The sequence below is a fragment of the Lepisma saccharinum genome, unplaced genomic scaffold, assembly GCF_977018435.1.
Source record: "Lepisma saccharinum unplaced genomic scaffold, izLepSacc3.1 HAP1_SCAFFOLD_659, whole genome shotgun sequence".
NCBI lineage: Eukaryota > Metazoa > Arthropoda > Insecta > Zygentoma > Lepismatidae > Lepisma > Lepisma saccharinum.
In genome coordinates this window covers 61,328-84,756 of record NW_028143330.1, presented here as the reverse complement: position 1 = coordinate 84,756, position 23,429 = coordinate 61,328, and the positions used below count along the sequence as shown (strand labels likewise).

General features: G+C 34.3%; 1 protein-coding gene across 1 annotated transcript in view; it reads left to right on the top strand.

Annotated features, from left to right (window-relative positions):
* The window catches only part of LOC145983117 (luciferin 4-monooxygenase-like), a 48,932-nt gene extending 25,710 nt beyond the window's left edge, over window positions 1-23,222 (top strand). Inside the window, exons 9-13 of the mRNA XM_083116397.1 lie at window positions 16,580-16,629; window positions 17,524-17,625; window positions 17,881-18,006; window positions 19,850-20,015; window positions 23,101-23,222. Coding sequence (XP_082972523.1) covers window positions 16,580-16,629; window positions 17,524-17,625; window positions 17,881-18,006; window positions 19,850-20,015; window positions 23,101-23,222 — 566 coding nt within the window. The remainder of the gene's footprint in view (window positions 1-16,579; window positions 16,630-17,523; window positions 17,626-17,880; window positions 18,007-19,849; window positions 20,016-23,100) is intronic.
* The last annotated feature ends 207 nt before the right edge of the window (window positions 23,223-23,429 follow it).

Genomic DNA, 23,429 nt, shown 5'->3' with positions numbered 1-23,429 from the left:
TAGAAAAGAATAATGAAAATATTCACGCAACAATTATTAATCTGCCAACTTTACTACAATTTTGACTCCGAAGTATACAAGACAAGCTTTACATATTATGCCCCTGTTGAGGGGTATTCGGTAACCTAACTCTACAGAATTTTTGAAAATGCCCCCATCGTAAACAGCGGCGGCATTGCACATTTCTTACATTATTTGACCTCTGAATGGTGCCTGTTAAATTCACATTAGGAGAAGGCGTCGCGGTTAACCTTTGTATCGAAGTATCATCTTTTGTATCATCATTTGCAGGAGCCACGTCAAATTCGTGCTCCATAGAAGAAGTTTTGAGCAAGACTTAATAATTTAGCCAAAGTTTTAGGTTTATTCTGAAACAACAGGAAACCCCGAGTCTGAGGGCGCAACTTATGCAAAATTTCGGCCACTAGGACGTCCTCTTCCCATACCAGATTAAGAGTATTGGCACAATCAATTATGTTAGAGACAAAGGCGGACATAGATTCAGATCGTGTTTGACGGCGGCATATCTTTAAATTAATCAAATTCGCCACTGACGAGGCCGGTGCCATATTTTTCCACACTTGACACTTAAGTGCAAACCAAGACGCCTTAGCGGCTATAGCTTCACGCCAAAGGTTTTTTAAGTTACCAGCAGTTTTACGTAAACAATTTTGAAGCACCAAGGTATCTGGATAAATATGAAAACTTACTATTAATTGGACTTTAAGCATAAATGTAAATAGTTGTTCCAAAGAAGTACCGGTACAAATTGATAAAGCATCAATTTCAGCGTCCATATTACGTAACATGATTTTATCGGACAACGAGGAGGACACCTTAGAAGAAACATCATTATCCTTATCAGGAGTACTGGAATCCCCTTCCCCCGATGAACTAAACAGAATCTTAGGCACTTTGACGTAATCAACCCGTTTAGGTGTCGTGGAGGGATCTAGCTGCATATAACCCTTTAATTGCGACATCGTGAAATGGGGAAAATATACCAAAAATCCTACAAAAAAAATAACAATATCAAGTCAAAGGCAAGGCGCAACTCTCGAAACAGTAGGGGGGGGTGGTACTCGTTTGCTCTGCTACCATTGAATGTTGTGACGTGGTCGCGTCCTTTAGTATAATGGTATAAATTTTGGAAGCTAAACAAAAATATGAAATAGGTTTTGTTATACCAGTAAGTCCACGACCACCTCACATCAGCACTGGGCAAAAAAAAAAAAATAGAGCCACAAAAAGGTTGGTTGCCCAAAAAAACGATCTGTACAAATATTAAAAAAAAACCACAACCCTTTTCTCTTTTGCTCTATTCCACTATTTATTGCAACCGTGGTAAAATCACCATTCAGTCCAAAACGATGACCACAGATATAATTGGCCCCCTTGCGCTGACTCAGAAATTAACGTGGACCTCGAGCACCAATCCCCACCATACCATATACTTCCCAGCTTATCTAATCGTCGAGATTTAATATTGGTTTCCGTGTTCGTGGTCGTCTAGCCACGAAAACGGAAACGCTCTCAACATATATATATATATATATATATCAAAGCAAGGTGGAACGCTAATGAACGTAAAAATAAGAACCATTGCATACGTCAAACTTCATTTTTAGTGTCCATTTATTGTAACAAATTGGCACCCGGACAATTAGAAACATCTCCCCAACAATTTGACAAAAAATCTCTCCCTATATATATATATATATATATATATATATATATATATATATATATATATATATATATATATATAATTGTCTGTATAACATAATAAAACCCACGTGGAAAAATAAATAATTCCCCTTTATCCTACATGTCGTTAAAAATTATAACAATGAACACCCGTTAAATAAATACAAAGGCAGGTTTAAGGTTTAGGTGATCGGAATCCTATATCGACAAAATTCTCAACAATCAAGGTGGCGAATTTTTAACTGTGTTACGTCAGGCATGGAATAAATGCACTAAGTTTTAAATCACAAAATGGATAATTCCAAAAAGACTATTCCTGAACATCATTACTGAACAAAAAGGACCGGTCACTTAACATTAACATAAACTGAAATAAATTAAATTATTATACCCCGTTATTCCATGTCCAGACATCAGTCCAATGCCACTGTCAAATTCGTATGTCGATGCGGATCCGATCACCCTCGCCCGTGACCAAGGAAGGAGAAGGAAGCTCCTTACTATACCAATGCCTCAGCTGCAACAACTGTTCTCTCGCGAGAAAACCTCGCCCGGAGCCGAAGCTTTCCCCCTTTAGTTACAAAGTTCTCCGCTAGGGGAAACAGTGTTGCCAAATTTACTCTGCTCGACGTCCAGAGCCGAGCGTCAAGAACACAATGACGCAAAAACTCCTTGTTAGAATAACGAGGAGAATGTGGTGGAGCTTTTAAAATTATATAAGTTATAAGCAAACACCACAAGTTATACACTTCATTTTACATCTATAGACAGTATAGTATAAATTAAATTATTTTGGATGTTTTCAAGTTTATAACAAATATACCGGGTGAATCACCTAAAACTTTCACCTCAAATATTTCATAAACAACAATAAATATTGAAGAACTGCTTTTGCAGATATATAGGTATGAGGAGGTCATGAAATTAATGGACACAATACGTTGAACTACGTAAGGAAATACGGCTTTCAACACAAACTTACTTTTTTTAAATGGAAACCTTATTATATTTTCAGCTCATTTGGAAGTACGGAAAAAATCATTAAGAATGGCGTTTGTTACATTGTAATACGTCAAGTGGTTCTCAAGTAATTGTAACGTGAAGCGCAGAAGGTCAGAGCCGAAATGTCCGGTCATCGAAAGATACGGCGATGACAAAGCAAAATAATTTAAAAAATTGCTTTTTAAATATTTTAGAGAAGAAGTAAAAAATAAGTCAGAATACTCTCATATTTGAGCGAAATTAGTCACTCGACGCCATGAAACAGCTAGAAATACGCAAGAGATTCGCTACGTTTTGCGAATCGAAAGGAGAGCCTAGTTCTACCCCCCGTGCCCAGCCGTCCCGCTACGTTTCCTGTTGAGTGCAATGGTGTCAGGCGGGCCAAGTCATCACAGCAGGTCTGCGAATCCAAGGTCCTTCTACCTCTTTTCCCCGCTCTTGAAGGTATGGTCATAAGAGGCCATTTTTCAGCCCCCTTGTTTACAAACACGGCAGACTTTCAGTGACGTCAAAGTAAGCAAAATCATAAATTTCTTCCCGGTTAGTGCTAGAAAGAGCTGGGAGGGAAAAAGCAGTTCTTGATCCATTGTATTTCCTTCACAGTATTTCTCCTTTTCATTTTTTTTTTCTTTCTTTTGATCCTGCGGTTCAAATATCGTTGTCTGAAAATATAAAACACGAAGTACTTCAGTGTTGTTTTGCGTTTACTATTCTTACGAAAGACAAGACTGATCAAGATTTTTGATCTCGAGGTGACAGACATACTTAGACAGAACATTTTCCCTAACATCACACCAGGGATGGTCAACAACATCAGGATTCCGGAAAATTTAAAATCTCGATTCGGAAATTTTACTCCTCGGATTCCGGAGGGAAACGTTTAACAATTTTTCCATTTTTCGGGTAGAATTTAAGAAAGTTTAGTCTTCCTTATTTTACGATCATATACAACGTAGAAGAAAATGAATTTGGCCATCTCTACTTCACACGTCTGTACGAACGAACACTGTTATCATCATTATCAATGTAGAAATCTTCCCTCCTCCTCCTAGGTTGAAAGATTGACTCTGATGTTTGGCAAGTCTTGCGATGACTACGTAAAAATGTGACGCTTCACCACTGCAGAAGGTGCATCCCCACTATGCCTGTCGGCAGAGCCGAGCGCAAATGCCGTCGTGCATACAGCCTGCACGCATGTGCTGCATTTTTCCTACACTCACCATAGATAAGTATCATCTCGGCTTTTTCAGAGTTTGAAAATACTATTTTCTCAGCAACAGTTCTGATGTACGTACAAATATCTGGTCAGTGTACTTTGTTAGGTATTTGCTTTATTTCATAAATTTGTTAAATCAATTAGAACGAAAGAAAGAAAAATGTACAAGGTGCAAAATATAAAAGTTGAAAACTTAAAGATTTGTCATGACCAAACGCGAAGAGTTCATTGTTCCGTAAAAAAAAAGGTAAAGTGTTCCCCTGTGCTTAGCACCACGCCATGAATGCGTATAGGGGGTGTGGGGGTAACGCCCCACACTTTCTTGATCCGGTCGTGAGTGGGGGTGATGTGATCAGCATCACGCCCCTGACCGCCTTTACCCCCCAGGGTTTCCCCCAGGTACCCATGTTATTCGACGCTGGGTGGGCGCCGGGGCCGCTTCCATCGTTAGAAAAGTTCCCGGATTTGAACCGGCCGGGGATCGAACGCGGGACCTTTAGCATGGTAGTCAGACGCGTTACCGACTGAGCCACCGCGGCACCGTCCGTTGTACTAAAAATTATGACGTAAATGAATGAACGCAATAAAAAATTACAAATATGTTAATGTACTAACCATTATGAACAAATGTACAAATATTTGTTAACTCATTCATTCATTCATTCATACTTTATTGGTTTTAGCTGTTATACCAGCTCTACACCAAGTGTCCTAAAAATATGTCATGCATGACACTGTTACACAAATTACAATTTTTGAATATATACAGTTTTCTTATACATAATTTATCTACATCATTATCATACAAATTTAAAATTGATAATAAATACAATTGTTATATCTGGTGACTATATCAAGTTACACATTTTGAATATTTACAATTTTCATATTAATATCATGAAAAAATCTACAAATGATAAATACAATTGTTACATCTGGTGACGATATTAAACAGGATAAAGAAGTTGGAAGAGGTATTCCTTTTTTTATTAGATTCTTGAATAACATCTCCGTTTGAGTGGTATAAAGTGGACATTGAAATATAACATGATGAGCATCTTCCTGATCTAGATTGCACTTGCACATAGGTGAATTTACTAAATTAATTTGATATAAATGGTGATTTAAACGTATGTGACCTGATCTCAATCTTAGTATTAAAACTAAAAACTTTCTGGGTGTATTAAATGTATAAAACCACGGAGTCTTATTGTTTAAATTTAGTACATTTTTATATGAATGACCCATATATGTAAATTTTTGTTTGACCCATATCTCCCAATCTTGTTGAATTTTGTTTTTAACTCTTGGTAACATATCTGTATATGATAATAATATATTCGTTCTGTGATCCATAATTCTTGCTTCTTTAGCATTTTTATCTGCCAGTTCATTATAATAAAACCCTGAATGTGCTGGTATATATGCAAAATGAATTGTCCTTCCCTCTGTAGTTAACTTACCATACAATCTTATTATGTAAAGTACCAAAGCTGATGCCTTATATAACTTTTTATATGAAGATTGCACACTGTACAAAACACTTTTAGCATCTGTTAATATTAATATCCTTTTATCTGGAATATTATTAATGTACATCAATGCACGATATATTCCATATGCTTCTGCCGAGAAAATAGAACACTCTCCAGGTAGTCTAAACTTCTTAATATTTCCATTTGAAGAATCAATAAAAGCACATCCTACTTCTTCTTTATTTTTTTATGCATCTGTGTATATGAATCTATAATTCTCCCAATTTTGTAAATATAATTGAATATTTGCATAACTTGTTAATGAAACATTCCTTACCGGTATTTGATCATATGAAATTTCATAAATTGGATGTTTGCTATGCGTTATTATTGTAGAAAATAAATCTTGAAATTCTATTTTACATTGTAGGAAAGTTGAATATTGTCCCTTTATTTTGTTCTCTTGATATAAAATCCATTGGTCTTGCATAAGTTTATTTACTGGATGTTCTTGTGTTTCCCAGTACTTGAAAACGAATTTATTTGTAATCCATTTGCATCTATACTTAAAAGGTTTTTCTATGGATTATAAATAAACTCCTACATTGGGAGCTAAATTCATGAGACCCAATGATCTCCTCAAGACTTTTCTTTCTAAACTATCTATCTTAGATAGAATTCTTTCTGTAGCATTTCCATATATGCTGCATAAGTATTCTAGCTTAGGCCTAAAAAAGTTTTTGTAAAATAAAAGCATTATTCTTGGGTGAGCACCACAATTAGTATTTCCTAAAATTTTAAGCATGTTGAAAATTTTTTCACCTTTAGCTTGTAAATACCTTATATGATCCATCCACATTAATTTTCTATCAAAATTAATTCTTAAATATTTTATTTTATTTTGAAATGTAATACCAGCAATTTGTGTCAACGTATTTGGAAATTTATGTTCACTTTTGTTATTAAAACATACAGCTGCTGACTTGTTCTGTGATATGATAAAGTTCATTCTCTCCAGCCAACATTTCACTTTATAAAAATTATTTTCTATTTTCTGAATACCTTCATATGGATTACAAAATGATCCTAATATACACAAGTCGTCTGCATACTGAATTATTTTTATTGTAGAATTATGAAATTGAAATATTCCTCTTATATATATATTAAATAATAATGGACTCAGTGGACTTCCCTGAGGTAATCCTCGTGAAGTGGTACGGGGCCCGCTAAGTGTGTCCTGAAACCAAAATAATATTTTCCTATTTATCATCAAGTTCCATATTATCTTCATAATTATTTTCGGAGTATTTGTCTGATTTAACATATCAATTAATATATGAGGATCAACGCTATCATATACACCTTGTATATCTATAAAGTGAGCAAATGTATATTGTTTCTTATACATTGCATTTTGAACATGCAATGTTAATGTTGATAATGCATCAATACAATCCTTGTTTAGCCTAAAACCGAACTGATATAGATAAAAATATTATTCTTTCTCAAAATACCACTCTAATCTTTTTAATAATAATATTTCAAATATCTTCTCAATTGTAGGAGCCAACGTAATAGGTCGATATGATTCAGCTTCTTTCGGATCTTTAGTTGATTTAAGTATAGGTAGTATCAGATGTGTTTTCCAGTTTTGTGGCACATTTCCACTTCTCAGAATATTATTATAAATATTTACAAGTACTTTTAATGCATTGTCCGATTGATGTCCTATCATTTCATACGTTATTCCGTCGTATCCTGGAGAAGTTGATTTTATATTACTTAGAGTTTCTCTTAATTCTTGCAATGTTATTTTATTTTTTAATAAAATTCATCACTGGAACTAGGTGTAAACTTTTTTTTTTTTCAAAATGTTCTTGCCAAATTGTTGTTATAGGTGAAACTCTAGTTTTTGTCCTTTTTTAAGAAAATTTATTTTTTTCCAAATTGTGTTTGTTTTAACAGATGGTGATAATGATTCACAGAATTCTTCCCATGCTTGCCTTTTTGCTTTATTAAAGATAAGTTTTGCTTTAGCAATTACTTGTTTTAAATTTATCCAATTATTTGGCAAAGGTTGTTCAGTAAATATTTCAGACAATCTTATTCTTTCTTCTTTTGCATCTTGACACTCATCATTCCACCAACTTATAGTAGGAAAGTTGTTTTTATTATAATTTTTCTTCCGTTTGTCTACAAAATCCATTGCATACGTTATTAATTGTAAATAACGTTGACACGTTATGTTTTGATCCTGTTTAATATCTTCCATTGAGATATAAGAGTCCAAAATTACAGAATATAATTCCCAATCGATGTTTTTAACCTGCCACCTTCTAATTGGTAATGAATATATTTTAGGTACTGAATGTGCATCATTTAACAGTGTAATGAAAATTGGCAAATGATCACTACCCCTATTCACAAAATCTAGTTCCCAAAACAATTTATTTATTATATTATTTGACACAATAGTTAAATCTATGGCTGTTGGTGATTTACCATTCCATGGATAATGAGTAGCTGACCCATCGTTCATGAAATGTAATGATCGATCACTAATCCAGTCCAAAATACTACATCCTAATGCATCTCTATAATTACAACGCCATGCTTCATGATGAGCATTCACATCACCTGTGATAATGACATTGTCGTGGACATAATATAATAATTCATTAAGTGTGTTACTTTAATATGTTGAGATTTATAACTCGATGGAATATAAATTGAAACTATTGTATACACTCTAATGTGTTCATCTTAATTTTCACTGCTATTAATTCTACATTAAATAATTTTATCAACCCTAATGATTCTGGTAATGTTACACTCTTAAATGTTATACTTTCATGTATATATAAACCTACACCTCTTGTATCTTTAGTATGTAAATTAGATATTAACTCGTAATGAGGTATTTGATAATATTGATGCTGTCTACCACGAAATTCGGACAAACTCAATATACCTGGATGATGCTCATCTATAATTTGTAATACTTCTAATCTTCTAGCTGTAAATGAATTTATATTCCATTGCACTATAAAAGACATACCTATTTATCCTCTTTTACAAGTTCCACTTTCTGATAATATTGCAATTATCTTTCCTATAATTTGTTGCATTGAAATTAAAATCTTCTGTTTCTTCCTGGAATCATTTAAATCACGAACTGATTCAATCATGTCTGGTAAAAGGTCCAACAATGACTGTCTATAAGAAACTGATTTACGATCCGAATATCTTCTGCAATTTATATTGTCCATATCTTGTTCTTGCTTACTATAAGGGTATTCCCTCAAATATACTGGATATTTGTATTTTATTTGTTCTTTTTCTGTGTCTGATGAGGATGAAGAATCCACATTCACATCCTTTTTGTTTTCCCGTGGGAGATGTACAATACGTCTTGTAGCCGTTTTCATAATCTTCTTTGGAGGTGATGTAACAACTTTGCTGTATTGTATTCTAATTTTTTGACCACTATTCTCTTTTGATGTTTTCTTTTGTTCCGCCATTTGAGTTACTAAACTCGCACAATAACTCTCTCTGCCCTCCTTGCAACTACCACTTGTTGGTGCATTCTTCTCATTCACATAACTCTTTTTGATGGGAGGGAATTCCAATTCGCTTCTTCGAACAGTTTCATGTTGAAATTGATCCTTAAATAATTTAATTTTTTGTTCACATGATATATTTTTTGAATTATTTCCCGTCACCATACCTTTTGCTTCATAGTATGAGATGTTTTTCTCGGCCATAATAATTTGAATTTGCTTTTCATCCTGATATTTTGAGCACATTTTGTTGCAAGCGTTATGATCTCCTTTGCAATTTATACATGTTTCACTCATTTCGCAGTTTCCTTCGTGATAATCTTGGCCACATTTATAACACAATTTTTTACCCTTGCACTGTTGACCTGTGTGAGTAAATCTGAAACATCTATTACATTGCAACACTGGTTTCACACGTGGCACTACCTCAACTATTTGTTTTCCAACTGCTATGTATTGTGGTAAAACTGTCCCCTTAAAAGTTATACATAGGACTTGAGTACGTTCAAGCTTAAATTACCCATCATTCCGCCATATTTTCTTCTTCATTCTTTAAATCTTAGTCACTAGCACTGGGCTTTCTATACTGCTTTCCAAATACTGCATTTCAAATTCTGTGGGTATTCCAAACACAAGGCCTTCCTTCTCCACTAAAGATTTAGGAATTCTGGCATTTACTCCTAACTTGTCTAATATCACTTTATTTTTCACAAAGTTATTAGCTTCTTGTGACGTGTTGAATAATGCTCGAACTCTATTTCGTCCACTTTGATCTACATACTTTACTTTCACATTATTATACATCAACATATATCCAACTTTAACTGGATGCAAATTTCCTAACTGTTGGTTTCTACTTTCTATTATCACTAAATAGGGTTCGTTGGAACTTATGTCATACTGGTATATTTTTTCTTCATGATTGGTAGTGTGTTCCATCCTAGAACTTTTGTTACCCATTTCATTTTGTATTGTATTGTTCTTTCTTTTATTCGGCCCATTTACTTTGTGTGAAATGTCCATAACATCATTTACATAATTTTCTTCATGTTTTGAATCAGATGATATTATATCAATATTATCACTGGTTATAGTATTATTGCATATAGCACTATGTCCGTCCTCAACAATATTGCTTCCCTTTTGATCCATTATGATAAATAAACGAGACAGTTAAAGCACATCTCTAATACAATCCAAAGGGATATTGAACGTCTTAAATTGTAATCGATTTGATTATTATCAATCAACTTTTGTCCTTTTCTATCACAATAGATAATAATCTAAACACTACTTAATCTTACTACACAAGTTCTTCAATTAAATCCACGTAACATTCGATTCAATCTAGCGAATAATCTTGCTTATTGAACCTATACGCCATTTTTTCACTTCACTCAGTTAACTCAGAAATATTTATCAGAGGGAGATATCATGGAAATTAAATGGAAAAGAGATTTTCATGGTGGTATTGTTTGGATTCTGTGTGAATAGCGTGTTGAAATGTTTTTTTTTTCTAGTTTGAGATCTAATTAATTGAAGTTTGATTTGAGAATAATAGTTCTAGAGTTACAAGATTAAATCTCTCTATACATTTTACATTTGATATGTGAAAGAGAAAAGCGAAATAAAAACGCTTGTGATTTCCCAAGATGGCTCAGGATGTGAAGATTAATGAAGAAAATGTAATGCAAGCAATCCAGAGTGAAGTGAATGTGATTGTACCTGAACAGTTAGCGGAAATGGAAGTTAGTGATAAGATTTCTTTCAAAAGATGTCGATCTAATGAAGAATGCACGGAACCTGAAGTGGAGAAAAACCCAAAAAATCCGAACGTAAGTGCAAGTACAAAGGTTGGTGTTGCCAAATATAGAAATGAGGCATATGATATGTCTTTATATTATGAGGGACATCAAGGATAAGGATGAAGAAAACTTTTTTCAATGAAGAGGGGGAAGTAAGGCAAGAACCTACTAAACTGATTAGTGTAACATTTCAATCTCAACAGTTACCAAAAGAAGTGAAGTTGTGGAGCCAAATATTTGAAGTGAAGCCAAAAGTAAGATCTGTGATTTTATGCAAGAAATGTTTCCGTTTCTCACACTCACAAACACAGTGTAAATCCTCTCCCGTGTGTTATAGATGCGGACAAGCGGAACATGGAATCTGCAATGCCAGTCCTAAATGTATTAATTGCAAGGAAAACCACTTATCTACCGATAAGTCTTGTGTAAGATGGGAGCAAGAGAGAGAAATACAAAGGCTGATTGCTTATAACAACATCTCCTATCAAGATGCAAGGAAACAAGTAATTTTTGGAATTGATCCACGAAATGAACAGCGAACATATGCGACCTCTGCTAAAGACTTTCCTAAATTGCTAGAGATAAGAAAGGAATCAATAAACAAGGACAGCCCTTGCACATCAGAAAGTCCTACTACAAACAGATTTAATTCTGTTACAGATTGGGAAAATAGAAGAAATGACACATATCTGAGTAGCCTCTGTTGGAAGAAAGTGCCACCAGAATCTGACCGGTCTTATGAAAGTTTTAAAAAACAACACGGGGAAAATTTTAGACTGCATTCTGCTTCACAATTGAGGAAAACAATTAAACCTGTTTTGATGAAGGACAAAAATAAACACAAGGATCCACAAATTGGGTCAACATCATCAGCAGTGGCTAATTCAAGTGAACCTGTGAGCACGACGTGTTTCTCTAAGGAACAGGATAGAAAATCAGATTCGATTGGACGCCGAACAACAGCGGAGAGTCCTTCTCAGAAAGAATCGCTAGTAAATCTGCTACATCTAATAGCTTAACTTACCACAACAATTACAGTAAGTGATGATTTATTATATATTAGGAAAATAATCTTAAAATGTAACGAAATTTCTGTACAAATTTTAAAACTAATTCAAGACTTACAAGATTTCGGGGACACCCCTTAATTTAAAACAACAATGTGTTACCAGCAAAGAAAATTCTTGCCATTAATAAAACAATGGAATTTAAGATCCTTCTCTGCAAGGAAACTTCAATTAATTAAATTAATAGATGAGTGTCACCCGTTAATTATTTGTGTTAGTGAGGTATGGGGTTTAAAATCAGAAAATATTCATATTGCTCACTATCATAGTATATTAAATGATTATAATGTAGGAAATAAGGGTGTGGGAATTTTTGTTCATGAAAGTGTACCATTTCAACAAATTCAGTTTCATTCAACACATGATTTATTTTCCAAATAGAATGTAGAAGTGGTCGGTATAAGAATTCAGTTAAACAACTTACTTTATAATATTATTAGCTTGTATATTCCATCTCATTATACTTCGCAACAAATACAGAGCTCTGATCTAAATTCTCTTTTATCTGGCTTTCAACATCCCTTTATCATAACAGGAGATTTTAATTGTCATAATACATTGTGGGGTGATCATAGAATTGATACTTTGGGAAAGACAGTTGAAGATTGGATGGATTATAATAACTTGACAGTTATAAATGATGGATCTCCAACACATGTTCCACCAAATGGAAACAATATGTCCTCTATTGATCTAACTTTAATATCTGATAATCAGTGTTTTGATTTTGTGTGGGAAATAGACTTTGATTTACGAACTAGTGATCATTTTCCATGTTTCATCACGCTAACATATCTCAAAAATTTCCAAAATTAATAAAACAAAAAACAATTCGTAAGTGGAGCGTAAAGAGGGCAGATTGGATGAAATATAATTCAGTTTTAGACTTAAAATTTTCAACTAAAGAATATCAAAACCAATATACTGTACAATATGAAAACATTGTGGATATAATAACTCAAGTTATGGATTATGCCTGTCCCCGACTGAAACCGCAATATGATCGAAATTTTCCTAAAATAGATTGGTGGAATGAAGAATGTTTTCTAGCAAAAAGGAAGCGATTACAAGCATTGAAACAATTTGTAAGTGCTCCTTCACCTGCAACTTTGATAAATTTAAAACGAGCTACTGCAAAATCTAGAAAAGTGTATATATAAAGGCTAAGAGATTTTCATGGCAAAAATATTGCGAAGAAATAAACCCTAACACAAAATTAGACGTCATATGGCGCAAGTACAGATCACTTAGAAAAGCACATGTAAGTCGGACTTTACCTTTGTCCACTGAATGGAAAACCGATTTTATTAATAAAGTCATTCCTACACCCTTTACATCAGCCTGTGAACCTCCTAATATATTCTACACGTTCTCATCTACATCAAAATACTCAAAGGGGTTCACATCCTCTATCACTGTAAATGAAATTCATGAAATTCTTCAAGGGTCTAAAGATTCTGCTCCTGGCATTGATGGAATTACGTATTCTATGGTACGAAATCTTCCACAGAATGCACTAAGCATGTTATGTAAAATTTTCAATCAAATATTCCTATCGGGTAAAATTCCCGTTGCATGGACCTCTCAAATTATTATGCCAATTCTAAAACCAGGGGAAAAAACCTTCGTTGGGTCAGTCATATCGCCCAATAGCTCTAAGTTCCGTACTGGCAAAAATTTTCGAGAAGCTTTTATTAAAAAGATTAGAGTGGTTTATGGAAGGTCAAAAGGTATTTTCTCCCAGACAAATGGGATTTCGTAAAGGTTATGGAACCCAGGATGCATTAGTAACATTATCTTCTCATATTTATAGCGTTATTAAAAGAAACCAATCAGTACTTTCAGCCTTTATTGATATTCAAAGTGCATACGACAACGTAGATATTACTGTTCTATTGAGACAACTTCAATTACTAAAAGTGCCACATTTTATACTCATATTGACATGGAAATTGTTATCTAAAAGACAACTTTATTTTCATTTTGGTTCAGAAATGGTAGGTCCAATACATATTGGACAAGGACTACCACAGGGAAGTCCTCTTAGCCCATTATTATTTAATGTTTATTTATCAGATATTTAAACAATAATAGATTCCCCATTTCAATTTCTACAATATGCTGATGATGTATGTATATATTTAGACTCAAACAATCACTTAAAAGATTTTTCAATGTTTGAATATAAATTAATAGAATTTAACGAATGGTTAAAGCAGAAAAATATCAATATCTTTAGAAAAGTCCAAAATAGTGGTATTTAAGCATAAGGGTCTTCAAAATATTTTCAACATTATTCCTAGGAGATTACCAATTCCAATTGTTTCACAAGTAAAATATCTAGGTGTATACTTTGATGCTTCATTATCATGGCAGGATCAAATAAATATGATGAAAAATAGATCTCATAAAATATTTCATTTATTTAAAGCTATGGCGAATACCAAATGGGGAGCACATCCTACCAGTATGCTTATGTTTTATAAGAATTATTATCGAGCAGTATTAGATTATGGGTTAATGGTCTTGTGTAATCTTCCAGTAACAAAACTTTCTCCACTAGAAGTCCAGCAACGAAAAATTCTAAAAAGATGTTTGGGATTAATGAACAGTACTTCTAATGTAGTGGTATAAATGGAGTCAGTAGAATGTTCGGTTTCTGTGAGGATAAAGTTAATCGCAATAAAAATGTTATTTAAAATTCAACATTCACCATGGCATCCTTTCAATGATGTTTTATTAAATCTTTTAGAGCTGCATGATTCAGGAATAACCAATGATAAATCAGCTACGCTTTGGGTACAACTATTTAGTAAATATCATCATGAATGTAGTCAAGTACTCATAGCAAGAACATTGCCAGTGTACTCGTTAGAATTTCCCACACAACCAATTCAAAATATATATTTTCCGAAATATAATCATTCAGCTGAGTTTAGAGAATCTTGGGAAGACTTTTATCACATATATACAGATGGGTCTAAAACTGAAAGTGGAGTAGGAGCAGCTCTTTATGATACTGAAAGAAATATATCAAAAATGTTTAGGTTACCAGTGGAGGCATCCATATTTACAGCAGAAATATATGCGGTATATCAAGCTTTGATTTATATTGGTACAGTTCCTGAACAGAAATTTCTAATACTAGTTGATTCGCCAAGTGTTTTACAAGCAATACAATCTACAGGGTAATTATAAAAATTTATTTAAAATATCACCATATGTCATCAATTGTATTCGTGCAACTAACAGCTTAATAAGCAATGGAAAAGTGGTTCATTATATGTGGGTAAAATCACACATTAATATTTACGGAAATGAACAAGCAGACAGATATGTAAAACAAGCTGCTCAATTGAATGAAACAATCCAGTTACCATTGCATTACACAGATCTTTTGCCGAGGGTTAAGAAGAAAATTTTTGAAGAATGGAACTTATGGTGTAATAATTCATTACAAAGTGTTGGTGAAAGTTATCGTCCTTATGTTGATTACATTAGGAAAAAACCTTGGTTTTATAATTGTAAAGGTTCAAGAAATGCAATTGTTTTAATAAATAGACTAAGAAGTGGTCACGCCAGAACATATCATTATTTATTTAAAATACACATTTTGAAATCTCCGAATTTAGTGATTTAAGGGGTGATGCTCATCATATTATTTTGGAATGTCCAATTCACTCAGAGAAAAGAAAGACCTTATATAAAACTTTGTCAAAAATTAATGTTCCTTTTCCCATTAATATGACTTCAATGTTGTATGCTCCAGATGTTAGAATTGGATATGTTATACTTGCTTTCTTGAGAAAAGCTGATATAAAATTATAATAATTTTTTGTTACTGAATGAGTTAATGTAGTCATATAAAATTGTATTTAAGAGCCTTTATGAATTTTGTGTGTAAAATTTATCAAAAATGTATCTTATGTACGTATAATGTATGCTGGGCATAAACAGCCACCTGTATAGCTGTAAGTCCAATAAATCTTAGTTGAGTTGAATATTTATCAGAACCTTTTGTAACCCGCAGTTGTTAGAAAGTAACAACTTTCCTAGGCTCAATGCGTAGTATGCAGAATAGTAACATGTTTGTTACGATACCCAAATGACGTCAAAAGGGGGATATGTATGTTACAATATACGAATCAACTTGTTAGAATGTTCAAGCGTCAACTTCACGTTACAATTACTTGAGAACCACTTGACGTATTACAATGTAACAAACGCCATTCTTATTGATTTTTTCCGTACTTTCAAATCAGCTGAAAATAAAATGGGGTTTCCATTTTTTTTAAAAAAAAGTAAGTTTGTGTTGAAAGCCGTATTTCCTTACGTAGTTGAACGTATTGTGTTCATTAATTTCATGAGACCCCTCAAACCTATATATCTGCAAAAGCAGATTTTCAATATTTATTGTTGTTTATGAAATATTTGGGGTGCAAGTTTTAAGTGATTCACTATACGAGAGACTTAGATTACATTATTTGGAAAATATTTGATTAATAATTTCTAAAATCTCCTGGAACAACAAGAAAGAAAAAGTAGCAACATCTTTGGGTTGATAAAACAAGGCTATTGTGGAGAGCTTTACATGTAGCTTTGACTATTAGGAAAACATTTAAACTGAATATTTTGCTTCCTTTAATTCTTAATGTTGACCACTTGTGGTTCTTTCATATGGCGTAGAATTGAGAGATCTAATAATAAGGATTTTTCAGCTATGTTTATGTGTTTCTTATTCCAGAGGTCGAATACATACACACAGGAAAATTAACTCCATACTCTCAAGCCAGGGTGAGTGGAACATATAAATATATTTCGTACTAAATGACATCAGGTAAGTGTTCACTACTTTACAGATTCTGCTAAAATTATCCAGTACTTTTTTTCTGAAAAAGTGAGGAAAATTTTAAAAATTTTAAACTTTCATAATCTCTCAAAAGCTGGAAAGACCCTTGGTTCAAAGTACTTTCTATTGATTTAAGAGTAACTGTCAACCAGAAACAGGAAACGCACTACACTCCTCGACTGCGAATCAAAACGGAAAAACAACCTAATTTTGTATTCACTAATATAGGTTGCTCCATGTTTTAATTAATGTATTGTGTTTCTGTTATTTACGCCGTTTTTTACCTCCCTAGGTTAATCGCAACAATATAGATGAATAGAGAAATAATGAAAGGGTTTTGGGATCAAACCCAGGATTCGAACCTTGGGTCTTTGCTTTGTAATTGTGGAGGCTGACTTCTTTCTGTTTAACACTCTCATGGCCCCCTACATCCTATGTCGCAGAACGATGTTTGTTAGTCTTGAATGTTAATATTACTCTAATACAAAAATTTCAGAATATGTTTCATAGGGGTTGTATTGTCAGTTACACAGTACTACTGGCTAATCGTTCTTTCTGTCTAAATCTTGAGGTTCAAAACGAAAATGATGATCGGAAAAGGAGTTACGTATATAGTCTTTCTTTTGAGGTCATTCTTATATTTTGCTGTATATTTCTGCATTTGACTTTCTTTACTGATTTTATTATTATTATTATTAAATGAAATGCTGGGCTGAAAGGGGAGTTGTCATCTCACCAACTTTGCTCTTGGTCAAGATACTGTAACAAACAAAGATTCAATAACTTAATAGTAATTATAGTAAGAATTTTTCCGTTCAGAAGACCCTTTACTTTTCCAGATAGTGGACATTGCAACGGGAGAGGTCCTGGGGCGCAATAGGAAGGGAGAAATTCAGGTGAAATCGCCTGCCGTAATGAAAGGGTACTACAACGAACCAGAGGTGAGTTCTCTCCCTTTTGCTGTTATTTACTTACGATCTGTTCAACAACAGAGATGCCAAGAGACACAAAGAAGTAAGCCATTTAAATAACATATTAAATACAGTAGAATTCAATGCTAATGGTATGATCTTGGAATAATTAAAGGAACTTTGTCGTTGAGAGAGTAGCAAATGTTCTTCCCAGTTCTTTAATAACATAACCACTGAAAAGTAGAGAATGCTGATCTACTTCTAACTTTCTCTTAACTCTTGCAGCTAACGACAGAGGTGATAGACTCAGAGGGCTGGTTTCACACGGGAGACCTTGGCTTCTTTGATGAGGAGTGCAATCTCTATGTTTTGGAGAGGTTATCCAGCACTTTCAAGTACCTCATGCACTTAGTAAGTTTTAATTTGAGTGTTTCTGACTAATTGAATGTTTGAGGCTGCATATATCTCCATCACAAACGTTGCAAGAGATAAAAACCTGTTTATATTAATAAAGATAAGATACTGAAACCGAAATAGTTTATTCTGCTCCCGTCATTTTCAAAAATGGCCGCCGATTCAGAAAGAAAAATTTTTAAAAACTCTGTTTCCACAAGTCTGATGTAAAAATATGGGGGTTATTCCTGAGTAATCAAAAAATAATCGATCAGGCAATTCGATTATCGCAGGTACAATATGAACTTCCGGTTTGACCAAATTCCCAATGTAAACAAGTGGGATACAGATTACATTCGAGCTTATATTGTTACAAAAGATCGCATACAGACTGGATCACTTGAAATTTGAAAGCGAGAGAGAGAACCAAAAGTATCTGGTAAAAATTTAGAAGTTCCCGGAGGCTCTAGATGCAGATATAAAGTAAAATATTAATATTTTCCAAGACAATGTTGATCTTCTACAAACAGTTTCGTGTTAAGACTTCTGTAGACTGAAATAAAGCTTACATAAATAAACATTGAAATACTTCAATTTTACAACAGTAAAATGTATAATTTTCTACATTGTGTACTCTAACACAGCCCCTTTAATTTTATCATATGGCTTGGAGAGAGCGTCGTAAGAAACTTTTGTAGGGGATAAAGGCCAGTAATGAATGTAGAATGGTAGAAATAATAATAATAATAATAATAATAATAATAATAATAATAATTACAACTGTTATAAACGTTATTGTACAATAAATAATTACTAAACTGATGGAAAAAAGAAACTTTTTCGAAATTTATTATTATTATTTATGTATTAATGCTACTCGATCTACAAGCCAAGTGCATATCCAGCACAACAGTTACAATACTGAAATACACATTTATTCTATTTTATTATTAACTTTTGGAAGTGTCGTTCAAGAAAAGACTTTAGAAGTTAGTAAAAAATTTGCTAATAAAGTTTACATTGATTACATTAAATTAACTTAAAAACATAATTTTTGGAATACTGAATGATTATAAATGGTTCCAATTTTTAACTATAGTCAACACATGTGCGTTAGACAATTATAATTTTCGAAAAACGTAAAATATTTTCATTTGATTTACTCCGGTGATTATAGCGTCGACTATAGAGCCCATTCCCTCGTGTTTGTGTTCAGTCTTTTCGCTTTACTGCACGAATCCACTGATTTTTCCGTATCGTATATGTCTGAAAACTATGCAGAGATACCCGAGAAAGAAAATTGTTCCCAACCTCGTGTTGTAACCGAAAGCCAAACAATGATTGTTGCCTTTTCTTCAGACACTGCCTTAACACCTTTGAACCCCATGTTATTATATACAAAATCGGAAGTGAAGTTCCCGCCCGCACCAAGGAAACACAGAAATGTGAACATCCTGCCAATAGCCCCCATAAAGAGATCAGAATTGTTTTAACCATGTGTCTCTTTGGATAAAGCTGGCTGGAATCTCAGAGTTCTGTATTGATCAACGAGCAGTAAATAATGTGCTGAAGGAGTTTGTAACATTTTTGTTTAAGTACATACGTATTTATGTACTCCATATTCTAAGAACATCGCAGCATTTTTAATATATCCCTAAGTTAGGATGTTTTTACTGAACAGTTGTAATTTGATAATGTTCCTCTCTGACAATCTTCCCCACATCAACATTCTCCTCGCATCAACTCCGGCGCCAGAATACATTGTTAATAACCAGAGAAAAACTAGTGGGAAGATCGAACTGATGATTAAAAAACAACATATTGCTATTAATGGCAGAATGTGGTTTGTTTCATTCTCCAGGTGTCCCCTGTGGAGTTGGAAGGAATCCTCCAGCAACATCCAGCCGTGTTCATGGCAGGAGTAGTCGGAATCCCTCATCCAGAGTGCACACACCTTGCAAGGGCTTTCGTGGTGAAGAGGCCTGGCCATGATGTCACAGAAGAAGAACTCAAGAAGTTTGTGGCAGGTACATATCGCTTGCTAGGTTGGATGGGATATATTTTTATTTTTATTTTTGGAAAAGGCTTATTCTTCTTTTCTTTCTTCTAATTTATTGTCCTTGCCTTTAAAGCGTAATCTCATTTATTACATGTATGAGCTCGTTTTCCCCGATTCTTTGGCATTATACAAACGACACAAGCTATACTTATAGAAAGATTATGGGCGACTAAACTGACAGTAGCGCTACCTCCTATGTAACGACAGAAAAGGAGGATAGCCCAGGATCGCTAACAGCAAGGGCTGCCTATGGCCCAGTGCGTCTAATAAGGAGCGCAACCGTAAGTGCTTCGGGGCGTCTAATTGAACACAGCGCTAACGAGGGACGGACAAACACAAAAGATCACGATGTTCTCCTCGTCAGAGGTATTAAATTAAATTTTGATCACTAGGATCAGAAAGGAGATACATTTCTGAATTCATTTGCTCACTTATTAACTTTCCTAATTGTTTCATATAGAAGCATGTTCTTAATTATCTTAATTGGCTATTTACAACATTTTATTCACTCCTTCTATAATTTTATACTCTTCCTTTATATATTTTGCATTTACTATAATATATATAATCAGTCTTCTCCGCTCCTAGTTTCTACAATGAACTCTGCTCTTCTTTATATGACGCCCTGCCATCTATCGTTGCTCTCGTCAAACAGGTCTTCCTTGCATTTTTCATTGTGTTGTCGGAACTGACACGTGACACTATATAGTTCTAATAACTTTTTTTAAAAATAGTATCATAAAAAGCATATATTACATTTAAAATATGAATCTTTCTTGATGCATAAATATGTGGATAATTTCTTATGTTCAAATACGGAAAAGGCACAAATCTACAAATAATTAATTATTGTGAAATAGCAGCGACGTCTTTGGGTTTATAGAACAAGGTTATTGCGGAGATCTTTAGGTTGGAATCTGAGCCTCTGCTCTGGGGTTTCAAACAAAATACATTTCTAATTCAGTTGGTAGCCATATCAGAAAGAATTTAGAAAGAAAAATAAATATAATGTGGTCAAACAGCAGAAGTGAAGAATGGTAAAACAAAGAATATTTAATATCTTACTTATGAATCGAAGCGGTGTGCCATGCAGTTCAAATTAAGAGTAGCCTTCTTACGTTTTCTGCTGATGTGCTATTCACTCTTACTTCGAGGTAGTAATAATTCTACAACGAATTTAGACTTGGATGACAACCACTCTCAAAATCTCGTAAGTTTTACATTTTCATATGTCCAGTTGCATCAAATTTATCAGACAAATATATCAATGTTATCTCCAGATAGTGGATGATATAACGCTTCTCATTTTTCTTTTGTTGTGATTCATCTCCAATCAAATGAGAAAAGTCCAATTATAGAACACGTTGATTTCCAATTTGAACAAATTACTTCACATTTGGTATTAAATGATAGGCTCTTGGAGTCAAGAAAACCAGTACTACCTTTGTTTTGTTAAAATCAAGATTGATCTATACGTATATTATTTGTGTGAAAAATTAAATTAGAACCAAGCAATACGGTTTTAATCGTTCACTTTAAGATCGAGACACACAAATACACGTATAACAAAAATAATTTTTATATGTTAAACCTTCCAATTTTGATCTGGTTAGCATCGCTGATTCTATAGGAATGTACGAGGCATATTTTTAAAGTAAGTTCCGTTTTGCAATTAGGCCGCTGTAGCGCTGCACTCGCCGTTTCGCACATGAACGCTGATGACCTGCATCTATGGGCTTGCCACAGACAGCAGTACGCAACCGTTCTCCCGAGTGGACAGTTGTTCAGGTGTGGTTCAGACGATTGTCATTCGTATTCTAAGTGCAAGGGACGTAAAAGCGGCCGAAATCCATCGGCAGATTGCAGAAGTGTATGGAGATAACGCTATGAGCGATAGCATGGTAAGAAGATGGGTGAGGGCATTTAGAGATGGCCGTACAAACATGAACGATGAGGGACGAAGTGGGGGACCGTCCGTCATTAACGATGACCTGCTGCAGCAAGTTGATGAAAATGTGCGCGAAAACAGACGCTTTACAATTGCATCTTTATCTACGGAGTTTCGGTCAAGTGTCTGTATGAAATTGTGACAATACGCTTAAATTACCGAAAGTTGTGCTCACGGTGGGTACCAAAAATGCTGTCTGACTTACACAAAACCAAACGGTTAGCCAGTGCTTTGACATTCCTCGAGAGGTACAGTGCCGAAGGCGATCAGTTGTTGAGCCAAATTGTCACTGGTGATGAGTCGTGGGTGTCTCACGCTACACCGAAATCAAAACAACAGTCCATGGAATGGAGGCATTCAACATCACCCAAGAAAGTGAAGTTCAAGCAAACAATTTCAGCCAGAAAAATCATGTGCACGGTAGCTGTTGCTTGTGGATTTTTTTGCCTCGGGATGACACAGTAAATGCTGCGACATATTGTGAGACCTTGAATAAACTGCGTTGTGCAATCCAAAACAAAAGGCGCGGGATGCTCAGTAAAGGGATCGTATTGCTTCACGACAATGCTCGTCCACACGCGGCGCTTCAAACCCAAGATCACATCGCGTCATTGGGAACAAATTGATCAACCTACCTATAGCTCTGACCTAGCTCCCAGTGACTATCACTTGTCTCTGCACTTAAAGAAGCACCGTGCCGGTCAACGCTTTAACGCAGATGACGACGTGAAAACGGCCGTGCAGCAGTGGTTACCACATCAGACGGCCGATTTCTATGAAGATGGCATTCTGAAGCTGGTCGTACGATACGATAATTAGGTTAGGTTAGGTTAAGTGCCTTAATGTAGGTGGCAATTATGTTGAAAAGTAGATGTAGGCCCATGCTTTCATGTAAAAATAAAATTATTACAACATGTGTCCTTGTGTTTATGTAATATCAAAACGGAACTTACTTTAAAAATATGCCTCGTGTTTTATATAATTAAATTTTTATTTTCAATAAATTTGAAAGTGTGAAAGTGAAACTAAATTTGTAAATTAAGTGTTAACACGGCATATTTTAAGGCACGCTGTTTCCTGCTGTAATTATTGTTTCACTTTTCAGACAGAACAGCGGTGTACAAGCGCCTGCGAGGTGGTGTTGTGTTTGTAGAGTCTCTGCCTGAAAACTCAGGAGCAAAGCTCGACAGAGTAAAGCTGAGGAAGATGGCGCTTGCAGGACTATGATTAAAATGAATACAGGGAATTGGAATCAGGAATTGAAATTAGGTTGATTCCAGAGCTTGCTGAAAGCAGCTACAGATGCATCAATCCGCCAAAATGTAAGAGTGGAAAAAAATTGAGTAAATGATCAAGGGTTTTATATGTAATTTGTATGAATGAGAATTCAACTAATTTACATTTTAAATTAAAAATAAATATACTTTATATATA